The sequence below is a fragment of the Botryllus schlosseri genome, chromosome 6 (genome assembly GCF_051294905.1).
Source record: "Botryllus schlosseri isolate E-star chromosome 6, Bs_hap1, whole genome shotgun sequence".
Lineage (NCBI taxonomy): Eukaryota > Metazoa > Chordata > Ascidiacea > Stolidobranchia > Styelidae > Botryllus > Botryllus schlosseri.
The window spans coordinates 10775506-10793346 of record NC_137241.1 but is presented as its reverse complement, the minus strand read 5'-3'; the positions used below and the strand labels follow the sequence as shown (position 1 = coordinate 10793346).

Here is a 17841-nt window from a genome sequence, read left to right as displayed (position 1 = left end):
CAAACACAGCGCCCCTATTCTCCGTGCCAGAAGTGAAGGGAAAGCTGTTCAAATCGTACTCATAGGCTGCATGCTCGTATTGGGCCGAAGCACTAGAACACACCGACCCTATATTCTCTGTGCTTATCTGACAAAACTCGTGTGTGAAATGACGATTTATTTCAGAAAAAATATCAATCACCTCTACTACCAACGGCGAAGAAACAAAAACGACACCAGGGTACCCCAAAATCTGGACATCAACGGAGCTTAAAGTACTTCCAACCACTATCAGTTCTATAGCTGAATGAGATGCAGCAACACAGATAACTCCAGTACTACACAGCTAGAAACACCCCATACTTTATTGCACACAAGTCACACATTGACTACAAATGAAATGGTTACAGACACAAATCAAAAAAAGGACAATGTTCAGTTTCGCGAACCTGAAATACTGATCAACTACGGTCATGATCAATTGATAATAATTATTTGAAAGGCATGAGCAATTTTCCCAATACTTATCAAGTAACGGGAGTATGTTGGTGCTTATGGTGGCTTCTAAGGGGATGATCTTCTGAATGTGAATTGCAAAATGAAAGCTTCAGACATGGCACCGTTAAAACTATAATCATCGAAAATTATGTACCAAACTAATGTATAAGATATGCAAAAATGCAGCGTACAGACGTGCAATTACACTCGATCCAATTCAGCGATTGAAATGGCATATGCATGCCTACTTTTCGGAATTTGATTGCAATTGCAACAAAAATCATACATACACTCAAACTGTATCGGATCTGCTATCTTCGAGGTATTACTGGCAGACACGGCACTTGCTGTCCCGAGATACAATGCGTCATGGCATGTAGAGCATATCTCAACCTTTGATGACAGCAATCGGCCTGAGTTTGATTGCTTTCTTACTGATACCGGCGGCGTGACACGTGTTGACAACGTCTGTGACATTTTTGTACGATTCCGGAGCCTGTGAAATAATAATGGTGTTCAAAGAACGATGAGAAATTATGCGCACGCATTCAAGACTTTCAGGGCAAAAATTGACCACAAGTGAAACTGATACACACCCAGACGCGGTAAGTAACAAGGTCCGGCGATAGGTCGAATCTGCTGTCAACAATTGCGCAAGTGATTGTGTTTTTTCCTCGCTTTTGAAGTGAAATTTTACGTTTACTTTTTGAAGTGTTTTCATGCATAAAATATACTTTGGGCTTATTTGCATCATTACAAGCGAAATTGTCACAATCACAATTGCATATTCTGCGTTATGCCCCGAGATAACCGAAGACGTCATTTTGGGACGGCAAACTTGATTTTGTGGCTTTCGAGTGATACGAGTACTAATAAACCTTCTGTTTTCTACGTCTACTTCAGCAGAATTCCACAGTACTCCCAAGTCACAAGCAGGTAATCGAAGGTGGCTACTTTGAAATCGAATTTCACTCATGAAGTGATGCAAACTTATCACAAAACATCCTTCTTCTTTTCAAACCCAAGTGTAGAAAGAGAGTAAGAAGTGTAAAAACATAACCACTTGACTTGAGTAAGTAGAGCCAGTAGGCAAAATCTACCATCCTACTCTGAAAAACAGGAAATATTTTGTTACTGACTGGTAAATTACTTTGACTAACCTTGAGTATGGACCATACCACAACAACAAAAAACTCAAGCATACTAACATCAGAGTTACTTTATAAATATGACATATCGAGGAACAAAACTATGTTTTTTCATCACCGTGTGCTTATAATCAGAAAACGTGTATGTATAGAAAGAATCCTGCCAACACAAAGTCCATTGTCAATATCGACCTTGATATTTTGAGATTACAGATGCTACTCCTTGATTGATTAATTTTCTATGCAGCACTATAGAAAGCTTGATCGATACACTGATTAAATTTATAGCAGGACGTAACAGCTACGCAGTGTACTAACGATAGAGTATTTCGACGAAAAAAGGCAGCGAGGGAACTCTGTAACTTTAACACTCACTTCCTCCATCACAAGCTTGGGAGAGGCCACACGAATGGAGATGCCATCATCGGCTAGTTTGTTCAACACTTCCTGGTAACCAATGTTCCTTCTCGACTTGGCGCGCGACAATGCTCTACCCTGAAGCGATGCAAAATGAAATTACAAAATCAATCTTGAAATACAGGCGTCTCGGCTAACGCTCTATACTTGTGCTGTTGGCTGTTTGAAAATCATACATAAAACGCCTGTAGGTAGTTACAGCGAAATGTAGCGAGCTACGATATTTCCGATGTAAACAAACCTAAATTATTTGACAATGCAATTACGATAGCACATGGAGAATAGCTAATGGAATGATCCAAAGTAAGCAATGGTTTGGCAGTCTCAAACTAGATTACGTTCATATTCTATTGCTAAACTCGTTTATTAAATTGACGTTCGTGCTACATTAGAGTATTTGAGCAAGTTAATATCAGGGTGAAGGATTCTGACAGAAACAAGTATTGCCAAGCGATAGAAAATGTTTCCTTTATTAATTCATGTCACGCAAAAGCACACCATATACGGGCAAAACCTACTCGAGTACTCTGAGACAGAACAAGTATTTTGTTACTGACAACCTCTGTCGCCAACTACCCAGTAATTAAAACACAATTGCTCAAACTCACCGCGCCGTGACAAGTCGTCCCAAAAGTTTGCTCCATGCCGCGTTCTGTACCGGTCAAGACGTAACTGCACGTGCCCATAGTACCGCCAATCAACACAGGCTGCCCGGTAAGCTGAAAGCAGACATTTTCCTGATTCAAAAACAAACTTTTTGCAACAAATATCTTGCTACCTGATAATCCACTGGGATGAGAGGGTGGTGAGGAGGAAAAGCACGCGTGGAACCTTTCCTGTGCACGAGAAGCGTCTTCTGCCGTCCGTCGACCATATGCTCCTCGACTTTGGCGATGTTGTGCGACACGTCGTAAATCAGCTGCATGTCCAAATCGTCGGGCGGACATTGGAACACTTTCCCGAAGGCCTGCGATAGATGAGCGATCAAATTAAACCGCGCACTGCCACAAGGAAAATCCAGCACAATAACAACTTCAATCGTATCCCAGGGTTGGAATGACTCGAGTCATGACTTGACTTGAGTCGGACTAAAGTCGAACTTTGTCGTTGACTCGACCAAGTCATATGACTCAAGATATTTTATATTACTTGATTCAATTCTCGTGTATCACGACTGACACTTGAAAAATATGCGCATAAACCCTATTTTATCTGTTTGAATAAACATAAACATGTTGCACTCTAACTCCAAGTGTGATAAGGAGAAAAAAGCAACAAGCCACGGTTTACACTAGTACGACTATTAAATCTTTACGACTTGGCAATTTCGACCGAACAACATATTGGCTGGTTCGTCCATCAACAGACAAGATACAAATTCGGCCGTTATTATATCAACCCAACAAATTTGTCAGAAATACAACTACGGGTCACTCTTACTTGACGCGTCAGGAACGTCATGGAGCTCCGATTAACCCAGGCATAGTTTCCGGCGGCACACATCCCCTTTAAATAGTCCTGGCCTTCTTGGGACGAGATTTTGGCACAAGCAAGCTGCCTGTCGTTGACAATGATGTTATCACGCTTCATTGCCTTCTCCATAGCAAGCAGGGCGTCTGGAATTATTTTTTGAAGTTAATCAATCAAATCTCAATACACAAGACAGGTAAACAGATAAAATCAGTCGTCGAGTTCACAATTACGAATAGCCAGAACTGGAGGGTAACTTCCCTATCATACACAACATATACTAAGAACCTGCAGTGGCCGATGGACCGACTAAAGTCTGTGATACATCGGCAATTGATAACTTCTCAAATCTTTTCTTCACTACTTCTACAACTAGCAGTTTTGAAGCTCACAATATTTATGCTGGGTGGATAGATGTTGACGGAACTACTTGCAATACACCAGCATCGACTATCAAATTTGACCACCTGTGGCATGTGGGCTGAAGCTACTGCTATGGTAGAGTTAGATTAAGGTCAGAGTTGGGTATAGGGTTAGGGCCAGTCGAGCAGCAAGAAAGTTACATGCTCAAATGTCCCGTACTGATGTGCCATGTTTGTTGGACACATTTGAAAACACCAGAGTCCTACTTTGAACACAGAGAGTAGAAAAAGTGAAAATAACTTCAGCAAGCGTCTCCACCAGCAGAGGATGCAATGAATCACAAGTAAAATCAACTATTCCTATTTTCACGAGCATTTTCAGAGGCAAAACCAGCTGAAAAAGTGAAAATAACTTCAGCAAGCGTCTTCACCAGCAGAGGATGCAATGAATCACAAGTAAAATCAACTATTCCTATTTTCACGAGCATTTTCAGAGGCAAAACCAGCTGAAAAAGTGAAAATAACTTCAGCAAGCGTCTTCACCAGCAGAGGATGCAATGAATCACAAGTAAAATCAACTATTCCCATTTTCACGAGCATTTTCAGAGGCAAAACAAGCTGAAAAAGTGAAAGTCTCTTCAGTAAGTGTCTGTACCAGCAATGTAGTTTTGCATCAAAGGTGTGTACCAGAATGAATCTACTACTCCCATTTTCAAGAGCATTTCAAAGGCAAAACCAGACTTGGTTCGAGGAATCTACCTGTGGCGACTTGATGGCCGAGGCCCCTGCTGCCGCTGTGAATCATAACGCAAACTTGCCCCGGAAACTCGATGCCCATCTTCTTGGCGGCATGGTTGTTGAAGATCTCGTCCACGACTTGAATCTCGGCATAATGATTTCCGGCTCCGAGCGTCCCCAGCTGGACAGCGTCAAGGCGATTTAATTTGAAAACAAAGTTGTGACAGAAAAGACAATCGTACCAACCTGGGGGAGGCCTCTCTTTTTGGCGCGTGCCGACACTTTCGACTGGTCGGCTTGGAGCATGCGGCCGTATTCCTCGCAATGTTCTTTATCTTCGGCCCAGGCATAACCTTCGCGAAGTGACCAGTCTACTCCCATTTCCAAAGCTTCTTCCAAGTCTCTAAAGAATTTTACAATTACTACCAGAGTACCAGGGTTGGTCACTGGCTACTTCTAAATCCAAATTGTTGAAATCTGGCCGTATTTTCGGATGGCTGGCCCGGAAAAATACTATAATAGGACTAGGACAGAGCAAAATCGAGGACATGAGTGATTCGATCCCAAATCCAATGGCATTAATTATGAAATCATAATGGCATGGACGGAAAGTTAAAATATGTGACAGCAAATCAAATAATGCCGGTTACACCAGATTGAATATACTTTGGAATATGTTGACCATATCTGGGGTGGTCAAGCAGTCATCGTTTTCCTCAAGCAGAAGTCTAACTAATCACGTAAATTTCCACACAAGTAAAAGAAGAAGAAGCGATTTGCAAGTAAGTAAAAAAGTTATTAATGCTGGATTGAGTTTTACCCAAAAAAACTGAAAACTGTGAAGTAGAAAAACTTACTCTAGTACATTAATGAAGTAGAAGTACTTTGTTAGTGACAACCTCTGATGTGACTCAATGTTCATTGTTCATGCACAGATCATAAAACACTTACTGTAATTTTCCATGTATAATGCGCAAAATTTTACCGATTTTTTGTGCAAAAATAGGGGGCTGCGTATTATACATGGGTACAACAGGCCTTGAAAAAATCTCCCTCGATAAAAAACTTGAAATCACATTATACTTCATGTTTGTTTCCAATCGCGCATCACTTTCAGCCATCGTGCCCAGTAATTCATATTATCGAGTGTAATGCGTTGTCAATTAGCGAAAAGCGTGTTGCCAATTAACGAGGCTCGTCTGCACGATCTCCTGCTGAGTTAGTTTGCCGTTTGTACACGAGCGAAATTAGGTCGTTCATTGCTGCAAGTGCGCGGCAGTCCTTGCTAATTCATCGCGTCAACGACAGGCCTTAACAATCACATACACAACACATGATGTCATGTGCACAAGATATAATCGCTTGCGTAATCAGTCGCATTTCCAACAGGCCTGGTGCGCTCGACATAACCGTGCAATTGTGATAGGCATCGTGCGCAAGATGTCGCGTCGCATCGCCGGCCTCGCAGGCTTTGGCTGCTATCTACTATCGATCAGAGACGATGCCGTTGATTGTATTATGATTAGCGATGGTTACAGGCGCGTAGCCAGGGGGGGGGGTTTCGGGGGTCGAAACCCCCTCCTTTAGAAACGCGAAACCCCCTCCTTTAACGCGAAACCTTGCTCTTTTTAAATGACCGCTCTGACGCTAATACTCGTTTGCAATTCAATAAGTCATATTATCAGTTTGTGCGCGGCGAATTAACGAAAGGCGCGGCCAATTAACGAAAGACGTGTTGCTAATTAGCGAGATTCGTCTGTGCGCATTGCACTGCACAGTGTAACGCGACACGATCTCCCGCTGAGATGATTGGCGAAATTAGGTCATTCATTGTCGCGCGTTCGGCAATCATTACTAGCCTGATTTACCGCGTCTCCAACAAGCCTAATTCCGCTGGCTTGAATAATCACATCTGCAATAGGCCCGCGGCGCACGATATCGTCACTGGCCTTCACAATCACATCTGCATTGGCTTGGTGTGCACGATATCTTCGTAGGCCTACACAATCGCATCTGGAATAGGCCTCGTACTAAAGATATCGCTAGCCTAACTACCGCGTCTTGGGCCTACCATGCTTCGGCTCCTATTTCTCGATGGCTTGGATAAAATGCTATTACGTATATGCTGATTAGCGATTGTGATTAAAGAGTTACATCTCGTAACTGAATGACATCGAATGTCCGCAATCATGTTCGACGCGTACGTACATGCGTAATTGATTTCCACTAGTCTTCAGCTGTAGTCCAGTAGGCTTGAGTTATAAGAGGTAAAGGTTTGAACCACCTGAAATCGGCGTCATTATAGCACATATTCCATAAAAACTCGTACATTTTTACTTGCCTAAATCGTCACCGAGGCTACGTAAGACGCAAGACGCATTGATGAGCGGGCGTATTTAATTGTTGGACGCTTTGACAAGCGCGCGAATTTAATTGTTCAGCGCGTTGATAAGCGCGCGTATTCAAATGTTCGACGCGTGCGCATTTCATTGTTCACGACAGATCAGGGAGTCGCTAATTAACAGCACTTCCGGACTCGTCGAAAAGCTTATCGTACGCCTATAATCGCCAATACGGGGATGTTGTATAATCGTTATTTACGCATCGCATGTACTTAACCCTAATGAGTCAATGCTACGTTACTAAATTCGGAAAAAATCGAAACCCCCCCCTTTTATTTCAAACCCCCCCCCTTATTTTTCGGCTGGCTACGCGCCTGGATGGTTATGTCATGATTGTTCAACAGTGACATTGCAAAACAGGTCGAAATCGTATGCTAAAACACAACTATTTAGTATTAATGTACTGCAAATGCAGGGTGCATACTATACATGGGTACAGGCTTTTTCCCAGATTTTACACGCCATTTTAAGGGTGTGTATTATACATGGGGGCGCACTATATTCGGAAAATTACGGCACGCGGTAAGCCGAAAGACAAAATAACCATACTTTGCATTCATGGGAATAACACCTTTTGAGCCGACTCCGACAGGGATATGATCAAAGAGAGATTGCGCCAGCTGTTCTTTCACCGGTTGCACGTCGGATTCCGACAAATTCGTTCGCAGCAAACGCACCCCGCAATTTATATCGAAGCCTGTCGCGCAAAGTACAAGATAATTAGAACCAATACTTTCTACAATACTTTTTCTTGAAATTATGCGACTGACCGACACCTCCCGGTGACACGATAGCTTCCGGATCGCTCATATCGAAAGCGGCCATGTTGCCGATGGCAAACCCGTACCCGGAATGTACATCTGGTAGTCCCACAGAATACTGAAAACAGTAGTGGCTTCAATGGAAAAACAATCAGCTGCCAATTCAGCACATTTTTCTTCTCAGACAAATAAGCAGAGTGAGGATGGTGACAGCAGATAGTACAAATCCTCCAAAAAGTCGGCATTGGATATCACGAACCATACTCCCATATCCAACACTATATTGCAGGAGAGAATTTTCGTTTCTGACTCACTGTATATCATATTATATTATATAGGCAGATTATGTAAACGAAAGATAAGTAACAGCAAATAACTATAGGTAGAATTCCACAAACCATTTGCGATCAATCCGTGCAATGTTAATTTATTCAGGTTGTACCTAGATGGATACGGACTGCATCGAAATGAAACAAAGCCAATGCAAATTCAAGTACAGATTCCAATACAGGCAAGACTGATACATATGGGCATATGGCATTTGGGTGAGAGTGAACATTGGCATCTGTGCTTAACTGCAAAGTAACTCCATGAATTTTTGACTGCTCGTAACATTTTGGCCATCCATTACCTTTACTATTCCAGGCAACGCAGCAACATTTGCGATCTGTTTCACGCCAGGAAGAAAGCCCCCAATGCCACCCCGGCAGGAGTTTTGCAATTCGTCAAACATCAACTTTTGAAGATGCTCGTTGACATAGAACATGCCCTCCACCTGAAAATATGGAAGAGAAGCATTGTGATTACTGATTACGAAAAATGAATCATTTGACAATTGCTCAAGCTGCAGCTTCTTATTGATGTTGTCGTCAAAGTCAGCACGGGCATCATTAAAAGTTCTAATGAAAATAGAAAGTTTGTCAATGTTACATTGATTCTGACTGTATCTGTTTTCGAGGTTTCATTTATTGCTAACAGCTTACTGCTACCATAAAACCTAGTTAAATGTTGCTTCTGGGCCAGGTTGAGGAGAGACTAACAGAAAAAATGAAGGCTTTCGAGCTGGTGTGTTCAACAGTTATTCAAGAGTAAGGTTGTCAGTAGCTATCAATATATTTCATGATGCAACTTAGTGAATGCTGCTGATTAGACTGATAGGTCTGCGAAATCGGCCGACAGCTTGATGATGATTATACCGAACCTCTATATCTACGAAATAGGGTCTGTACGTCACAAAGCAGCATCTTATACACTATCCACCATCACAAATCTTGATACCTTCATATTGGGGACGAAGCCCTTCTTAATCCTCCAGCAGTTGTCATTGACTTGCTCCAAATACTCACACTCCTCTTGAAATGTCCTTCCCATTTTTTCGTACCATGCACACCAGGTTACCAATTCAAAATATAGTTGACTCCGCCAAAACCTAGGAAAAGCAATCCAAAAAATGGAGACAAGCGAATAATACCCAAAAAGAAGACACAAACCGTAATGCGAAAAAATATGCAATAACAACTTGAGAACTCACGACAAATACACCAGACCAACGGTCTGATGGCAAAAAAGAACAAGACTAATCGACGGAATTTAAAAGAACATGAAACGGAAATTCTGACATTTAGACAGGCCTTTTGTTCAGTTGCGTCTAACGTGGCTTGATGGAGTATGACGGAAAAAATTCATGAAAGTCAATCCCCGCTTACAGAAATCTCTAAATAAAATATCAGGCGACATTAAAGAAGTCTATTATGGCATCCAGATGACCAAGATAGTTCGTTAAAATTGCCATTTTCAATACAACAGGCTGTACCTTGACGCAAACCATTCACCAAGTACTGTTACTACATGTTCCCGTTTTTACCCCACACATCAGTTCAAACTCTACAACCAGACTTGATGACGTAAACCAACTCCCGTCTAACGGGTCCAAGGAACTTATTTTTGCCCGTATGGCAGAAATGGGAAAAAAGTAGAGTGTCTAATTTCGATACGATAAAAAGCCGAACGACCCGGAAAAAGACCGGCAAAATGTCACTGTTGGAAAACGCAACGCGTCAAAAGATCGGCCAGTTTTGTTCATAGATCACTGAAATATCTTGAGGGAAACTGAAGAACATCATCCAGTGCCTTTCGACTTCAGTAGCGCTAAATGCCCGGTTCTGAATGCTCTAAAATTCAACGTTACCCGTATCGTATCAACGTATCACAACGAAAAAGAATTGTACTCACTACAACGACACAAATTTGGCAAAAGTTGCATTCGTCAAAACAGACTGGGCATGAAAGGTTATGAAATGCATAGATTGGAGTACGACATACCATGAACGGTTCGCGGACAAATCAGCATGCAACGTAATAGCACGCGACACTTGTGGCGGTTTTATGTTCAAGTCGGGATGGTTAAAATTAGGCTTCAGTTAGGCAAAGGATTGGGGCTACGGAGCCTACGGTTAACGTTACTTTTGGAGTTGTAAAGTCACATTCTAAAAGTGTCGTATACCATACGTAAAAGTGTCGTTTTTCATCGCGTTGCATGCTCAAATGTCAAAAAATGACAAACCTCGAACAGACATGGATTAACTTTCAAATGCTGACTATGGACATGATGATTGCGGATTTTAGATAACGCTCTGACTGCGTCATCTCCCGTCAGAGTCGCTAACATTAGAATGACTGGACACACGTCGCTTACGCGCTGACCTGGACGGTCTGGCGTGTGTCCGTTCGTACGCGAACGATCCGTTTCGGAATCTAGAGCTCTTTTTCGGAACCAAGTGCGCTTCCGGGGCCGAAGGCCCACAGTCTATTTCCACGTCTTCGGCTATATCCCTGTACGCTTCGCTCTCAGATTCGGAATCAACATAGAGCCCGATCGGTTTTCTAGACCGGGACGATTTGCGCACGGGTTTAGACTCCTTCACATTGTGCTCGCGGTCCGGTTCAACGTCGAAGTAATCCACGAATCGTGCCGGCTTGCTTCTTTTCTCTCGCAAACGATGATTATGCAAATTATCCGATGCGTCCGCGATGCCTACGTCCGACCGACCATTCGATTTCAAAAAAGGTCGCGTCTGGACCGGAACATCGTCCCGATCGTCACTGGAATCGTCTTTGAACCCAGAACTCTTTTTGCGTTTCTTGCGAAGTCGCAAGGACAGACTCGCGTCTCCCTGACCGTCGTCGGACACTGGCAAGCTGCGTTTTCCAGGCGCTGCCACGGCTATTTCGTACTCTCCGTGGCTGGACTCGACAAGATCACCGTCGTCGCGAACACAGTCCGATTCCTCCACAAAATCATTTAAATTAGAAATACTGCGACTGCAGCGTTGGGACCTCAAAACACGCGCGCCCTGCATGGGATAAACGCGTGACACTCGGGTCTCTGAAATCAGATATCGTTCTGTTCGCGATGCATTACGTCTCGACCTCCGCGTGGCGACCGCAGAATTTGCCGCCTGCTTCTTCCTCCAGTCTTCCACGATAACATCAATTTTCGAGTTCATAAGCGGAGCCAGCCTGGCGAGCATCGACCGGCCTTCTCTCGAAGGATTTGAGCTTTTGAATGACGCGAACATATCCTGCACGTCATTCTGCAGACGCTCGGGGTTTTCATACTGGGAATTCAACAGCCGGCCTTCGATCGTCGTCAAGTCGACGGCAGTTGATTCCGTATCGCTCGCGATATCGTCCTCCTCGTCTTTAACCTGCCTGCGCCGGAAAGGACGCGAATCCTGCACTCCCATCACGTCCACCAGTAACTTTTTACATTCTTCCATCCATAAAATAACTTTCCCGGAATCTTCCTCTTCTTCAGCAGTAGTTACGTTTTCGCTCACGTCCTGCGAGTCCGTAGCGTGGTTTTCGTCCGATTCCGATTCGCATTCCGAGTCTGACAAAACTTTCTGATCTTCGCCTGATTCTGAGTTTTCTCCGTGAAAAGAAGAATCTGCGTCGTCAGCCGTTTCGTCAAGAAAATTGGACTGCAAATCGTCGATATTACGGCAGTTTGGGTCTTTCACAAAACAATCGAGTATTTGATGCAGTAATTTCGCTTTTTTGGCAATGTACGAATCGGGCTCGTTGAACGTGACCGCGTTCCCTTCGAGCTGCGCTATCTCCCAGGATATCGCAGACTGCCGGCGGTAATAGTGATTCTTCACTCTCTCTAAAATCACAGACAGATCAGTTGGGAACGCGACATACAATGGGTAAGCCGGATACTGCACGGTATCGACGGGCTGCACAAAATCGTCAAACTGCTGCTGTAAAATAAGATGCTGCACGCCACGGGCGATACGCTTGCATTCGCGTACCATTCTCTTTTTCAAAGCCTCTGAAGGATTATTATCGTCGGAATCGCTATCGTTACGGCTAGCCCAATCTGACGCTTTCATTTTATAACACACAGCATCATACAATTCTTTATCGTCAAGGCGAACGTGACCTTTTGAGTTATCATGAGACCGCGTCACCACACCACGCGGAACCACTTCCATGTCCCACGGAGACAGGTCATCGTAATCAGCCAGGCCGTTGTCGCCGTCCCATAGTATGTGGACTTCTTGAAAGTGGCTTTGCGGATATTTGGGATCGATTGGGTTTTTCGCGACCACTGTCCCATACCACCAAGTGTCGTCTATTATAGACCGGAAATAATCGCCTTCCGACCAAGTCTTGGAGATGCTGGCGTCATACTTATCTTTTAGAATTAGAAAATCGACAACGTTGGGCATGTCATGATAGCAAACGGTGATCGTCGATTTCTTGGACAATTTCAAATTGATTCTATGCAGCTCCACTTCGCACAATGTCGGCGGTCCCACTTTGTACGCGATGCCAGTGACCTGACAAGGCTCGGCGAAACTAATGTCCGGATACTTCGCATAACACAACTCTGTGTTTCCGATCGACCAGACGTGATGTTTGGTCACTTCGTTCACGTACATTTCGTGGCCCTGACGGATGTACATGACTTCGTCATCGATTTGTGGCACGTACGGAAAGATGCACGGGGTAGACCGCCGTATCCAGTCCGGCGGGAGGTAGCACTGGGGAGCGACTTGATTTGGATTTGGGTTTTCGCTTTTGATTTTTACGGCAACGTTTGCTTTTGATGAGGTAGGTTCATTCCCGTTGGATTGCACATCAGTTTCGGTTTTGCACTGCGCGGACGTCGTTGGCTGGTTTATGATCGCGTTTTTGCTTTCAGAGTCGGACAATTCAAGAGTGCTCGACGCGTTTGAAACGATCCGTTGCTTTCTCGGTTTTCTGCGACCGGGCACTTTTAGAGCATTCCCATTACGACTGTCTGGTGTCAAAAAAGGCGATGCCGGAATATTTGCATCATTGTCTTCGCTATCCGCACTACTTGAATCACCGATCTCAGTGTTACGTAACCGATTAGGTACCTTCCTTTGTCGTTGACTACGCCGTAAGCCGTTACTGATAAACTTATTGACACCCTGGTTTTTACTCTTCCTATTTTCTTTACGGTGCTTGTGCTGTTCCCGTCTGCGGCTTGTACGTATTATCTTGGCTTTTTCGCTGTAATCTTCACAGCTGGACGAATCCGCTGAAGTTTCGTCATGTTCGCTAGTAGACACGGCGTCTACCGTGTCGATATCCAAAGGTTCTTCATCAATGCTTTCAGGAACGGATAAACGTCGCGATCTTGGAGCAGTCGATCTTGTGCTGTACCGATGCGCGTGAGAAGGTATGACGCTAATGAGTCTTCTACGCAACTCTCGGCTGCGATCATCGTCTGTATTTTCGTCATCGCAGGACGGTTCTTTGTAACGCGGCCGAACCGTGTGTCTAATCCTCCTCCGCGTCTCCAGTTCTTTTGGAGCGTCTCGCGAAAGCCTGCGATGGGAAACCGGACGTCTTTTCTTCCGTTCTCTCCTGTACCATTGCAACTCAGCGTGACCTTTCTCTTTCCGAACCGCCGTACGGTGCGCTTGCTCTTCGTCCGTGAATTGTGGCGTGATGGTTCGTTGGTTTAAAGCCACTATGTCAGCCATAGAGGCGACCTGACTTCGAGGCGCGTTTGGGTGCATTTGCCGCACGCCAGCAGTGTCACCCTCTCTGCGTAAAGTAACCGATGAGCTAGGCGATGCAAACGGAGCGGGCTCACCTGCAGGCGGCGCCTCATCGCTATCCTCCACTGGTTCTGAATTTATCAATTGTTGAATCCTTTGATCGAGCGCAGACCTGGCGGCAGCATCTGGTGCAGGCTGCGGTTCATCTGGGATATTTTCAACATCGATCACTTCGAAAGCGTCATTTTCTTGCACCACCAAATTGGGCAATAACTGCAAATCATTCGAGCTTTGCCGGCCCGGGACAAGTCTCTGCAATTCGGGCGGATACGGATTGCCGTCCATATCGACGAGAAAAGGAGGCGGCATAAGATGAGGCGCTTGTTGGGTTTGCTCATCTAAAACGTACCCGTGTTGATCGCGAATAAGCGGTCTGTAATCAGTGTGGAAAAATTGTTGTACAGGGCATTTTTGATAGACTTTCCCATCGCCGAAACCGAATATAAGTAAATGCCCGTGTGAGTCTGTACAAGCGAATGAATGACCGTCTCTTGAAAACTTGGCGTCAAACACAGCACCGTGCCCTAGCCCTTCCAACATATTATGGAAATTCATCAACGACATGCCAGATATCACATCCCACAAAAAGACATTGCCGTCGTGGCCCGCGCTTAACAGCACCCGCTTGTCCATCGGATGGGGCTCTAAACAGTACGCCTCGTCGGTGTGGCCTTTCAAGATGCTGACTAACATTCTCGAGTTTGAATTCCAGACCTTGATCGTGAAATTTGTGAGAGACGTCATCACGTTTTCATCGCAGCAATCCCAAGCCACCATAATGACGCAGATTCTGTTGGCGTTTTCTTTACTCTGGGATTTTGATGAGTTGCCAGATTTCGAGGTGGAGGTATTAGGTTTGGTGGCATTCATTACGGGATCTAACGGGGAGTCAAAAGTTCGAGACACGTCAAGAACCAACGATGTCCAGGTGGAAAATTCAAAAGTCCATATTCTGGCAGTACCATCTTTGCAACCGCTCACAAGTCTCAAGCCTTCGTGCGAAAACCAAATGCTATCAACCGTATTCGTATGTTCATCCTGTTCCGCGATAGTCAAAGGACCTATCGCGCTACCGCCGTCATGCTCAAATGGAATATGGTAAATGTGAACGAGATTATCCGACCCCCCAACCGCAATGAAACGCCCACCCGAGCTGCATGACGAACACAACATAGCAACCCCGGGCCTGTTTCTCTCCTGGAATTTGTGCGGCTGTGACTCAAAATTAAATGTTTGCACGTTCCAAACCCAAAACACAACATTACCATCTCGGCCGGTGCTGATGAGGTAACGCGTATTTCCCTGTACCATTGGGCTGAATTCAACGCTGGTTATCATTGCACTATGACTTTGAAGAATGGTAATTGGCTTTCCGTTTTTGGCATCCCAAATACGGATTTCTTTGTCACAACTCGCTGACGCTAGTATTGTGTTTTCGTAGCTGATGTCCATATCGCAGATTTCAGACTGGTGCCCGCGAAATGTGGCAAGAAGACGGCCTTGGCTGGAGGACCATGACTTTATCAAACAATCGTCGGACCCAGTGAATATCCGTGTGCCCGTGCGATCGAACAAAACACAATACACTGACGACAAATGTCCCAATATGCGCTGGTACAATTTCATTTGTTGGTATAAAGTTTGGATAGGCCGGAGCAAATTCTTGAAACGCGAGCCTCCATTTTCACGACCAAAAATTCCGTAAGCCCAATTTGGAGATTTGATAAAATTTTGAGGAGGGACTAACGGCTTTCTGCCTATTGATGCAGAAAAAGATCTCGCATTCCACTGTGTTGTTGAGACAGTCTTTTCATCTCGTAGCATGGAGTACCTCCCTAACGAGCATAATGATGGATGTGAAGGTACTGGCGGTGGCAGTGTCTTGTCTAAAACAGGACCGATTCTTTCACACAGCTTCAATAGATAATCCGGCGGTATATCCCTAAACCTTGATGTGGAATGCGCAAAATCAGGCGGACGAGGACTTCCGGTCCAATCCAAACTCCTGTGCAACAAGCCATTGCGTTCGAGTTCTTTTATAAGAGTTGACCCAGCTTCCTGGCACGGGCCGTTCTTGAGGAATTGCGCAATCAGGAAATATAAATCCAATTTGACATCGGAGGCAGTTGCGGTTCTTGGTGAATCTTTAGACGGCATGTTCTTATCCTTTCTCAGACATTGCAGGTCTATAACGTGAAATTAGTAGCTACAAAACATCTTTGACCTACAAACGCAAACAAATGAAAATTAGGCATCAACCCTGGCTACTAAAATCTCGGTACGTTTTGCCTAAAATAACAGGTGAGCAGCGATGATTCTCCAAGTTGAAGTAATTTAATAAAAAATATTCAAAAAATTGAACAGTGTGAGCACAGGACACAGATTCAATACAGGGCATTATCTATAGCGCTGTCACATGGTGGGAATCAGTCGAGTGCCATTCGACAGCATGATACTTGAAACAGCAAAGAAGTAAGGGTAACATATAGAGAACTAGACTATTTATATAATCCACCAAATGCGTAGGATAGAATTGAAAATTCAACGCTCCAACATCATCAAAGTAACTCAACTTGGTTTTATCCCTCAGTCATGTTCAATCACACTATATTCAATTTGCTTACGCTACCGAAATCCTAAGAAAGATGCCAGGTAATCCAAACCATCTCCATGCAGTCAATTGGGTAATGATACTAATTCGTGTGATACAAAACAGCATATAGCCTACCGTACCAGTAGGCCTACATACAATTTTCTCTAGCATCCGTTTTCCAAATGGACAGCAATTGACACACACATGCAAGTATAGTAACTAAACATACATATAGCAATAACCGTGACCACTGATGCAGACAAATTCCATTTTAGCGTCACCTGTTTATATGACCGCGTAGTTATACAATATATTTTAGGACAGGATATAAATACTATTAAACTTGAGTAGCAAGTTTCTTTGTGACTCAAACTTCTATATTTCTATTTGATTGGCAGCAATGACTTTGCCATGGCTATACTGGTATACCATGACTGTAAAATTAATGTCAGGAATGGCGGTATGTTTAGGGTTACCATATTTTGGCATCGAGGAAGGAGAACACTTCTTCAAAATTTTCGAACTTAAAATACTGGAGTGAAATCCTGAAGAAAAGGTAAATTGACTAAAAATAAACAAAGGTTCGACTCCAAAAAATACAGTTTTTGTTTCACACTTTACGTTGGTTGACTGAAAAAAATGGTCGTCACTTTCGTTTGAACCACAAATTTTTCCTGTTTGGCGTCATTTATACCTTTATGCCCATTTTCACTCGAATCTACCCACTATCTTGGCAAAGAAGGATTAATTCCCAAAAAGGAGCATATTTTCAAAATCTGAACATGGAGGACAAATCCTCCTGGAGGAGGACGTATGGTAACCCAAGTCCCTAGGTATGTTATATATAATATATAAATAACGGAAAGTATTCAATTCAATCCCAGTCTACAAGGTTATGGCAAACTTAAAACTACAAAACATACCCGACTCTAGCCGAGATACACCAACTCAAACCAAGTCTGTAACTGACTTTGTGACTGCGAAATGGTTTTCCAAATGAACTGAACTTAGACAGACACGTTTGAGCTAAGATTAAGTGGGTTAAGACCAAGGTAAAAATATTAAAACCAACAAAAATGCATATGCTGATTTTGCACGCGAATACTTTCGACAAAATTTACTCAACAACATGAAAATTTCCACACCATTTTTGTTCGCAGCTACTATAGCGTCAGTATCAGCTCATATGGTTGCCGGAGAACCCGTCCCTTGGAGAACCCGTCCCTAACAACTCAGCCCTCGGAGAACCCGGCCCTTGGAGAACCCGGCCCTCGGTGAATTCCTCGGGAAATTTAGAAATTAAGTGTATTCACAAGTATTAATATGAATTAATAAAGTAATAATGTTATTATCAACTGATTTGTCGGTCTTG

General features: G+C 43.8%; 2 protein-coding genes across 2 annotated transcripts in view; both read right to left on the bottom strand.

Moving 5' to 3' along the window:
* Positions 1–326: 326 nt before the first annotated feature.
* Positions 327–17841, bottom strand: part of LOC145440229 (RNA-splicing ligase RTCB) — a 69699-nt gene continuing 52184 nt past the window's right edge. Inside the window, exons 2-12 of the mRNA XM_080317804.1 lie at positions 9054–9204; positions 8407–8550; positions 7785–7893; positions 7564–7711; positions 4859–5015; positions 4634–4793; positions 3483–3658; positions 2821–3009; positions 2651–2761; positions 2001–2120; positions 327–973 (exon numbers count right to left, since the gene is read on the bottom strand). Coding sequence (XP_080173930.1) covers positions 866–973; positions 2001–2120; positions 2651–2761; positions 2821–3009; positions 3483–3658; positions 4634–4793; positions 4859–5015; positions 7564–7711; positions 7785–7893; positions 8407–8550; positions 9054–9204 — 1573 coding nt within the window. The 3' untranslated portion in view covers positions 327–865. The remainder of the gene's footprint in view (positions 974–2000; positions 2121–2650; positions 2762–2820; positions 3010–3482; positions 3659–4633; positions 4794–4858; positions 5016–7563; positions 7712–7784; positions 7894–8406; positions 8551–9053; positions 9205–17841) is intronic.
* On the bottom strand, positions 10284–17665 carry LOC145440220 (bromodomain and WD repeat-containing protein 3-like). The gene has a single exon (XM_080317790.1). It carries the CDS (start codon positions 16031–16033, stop codon positions 10418–10420), a length of 5616 nt encoding a protein of 1871 aa, XP_080173916.1. The 5' UTR covers positions 16034–17665; the 3' UTR covers positions 10284–10417.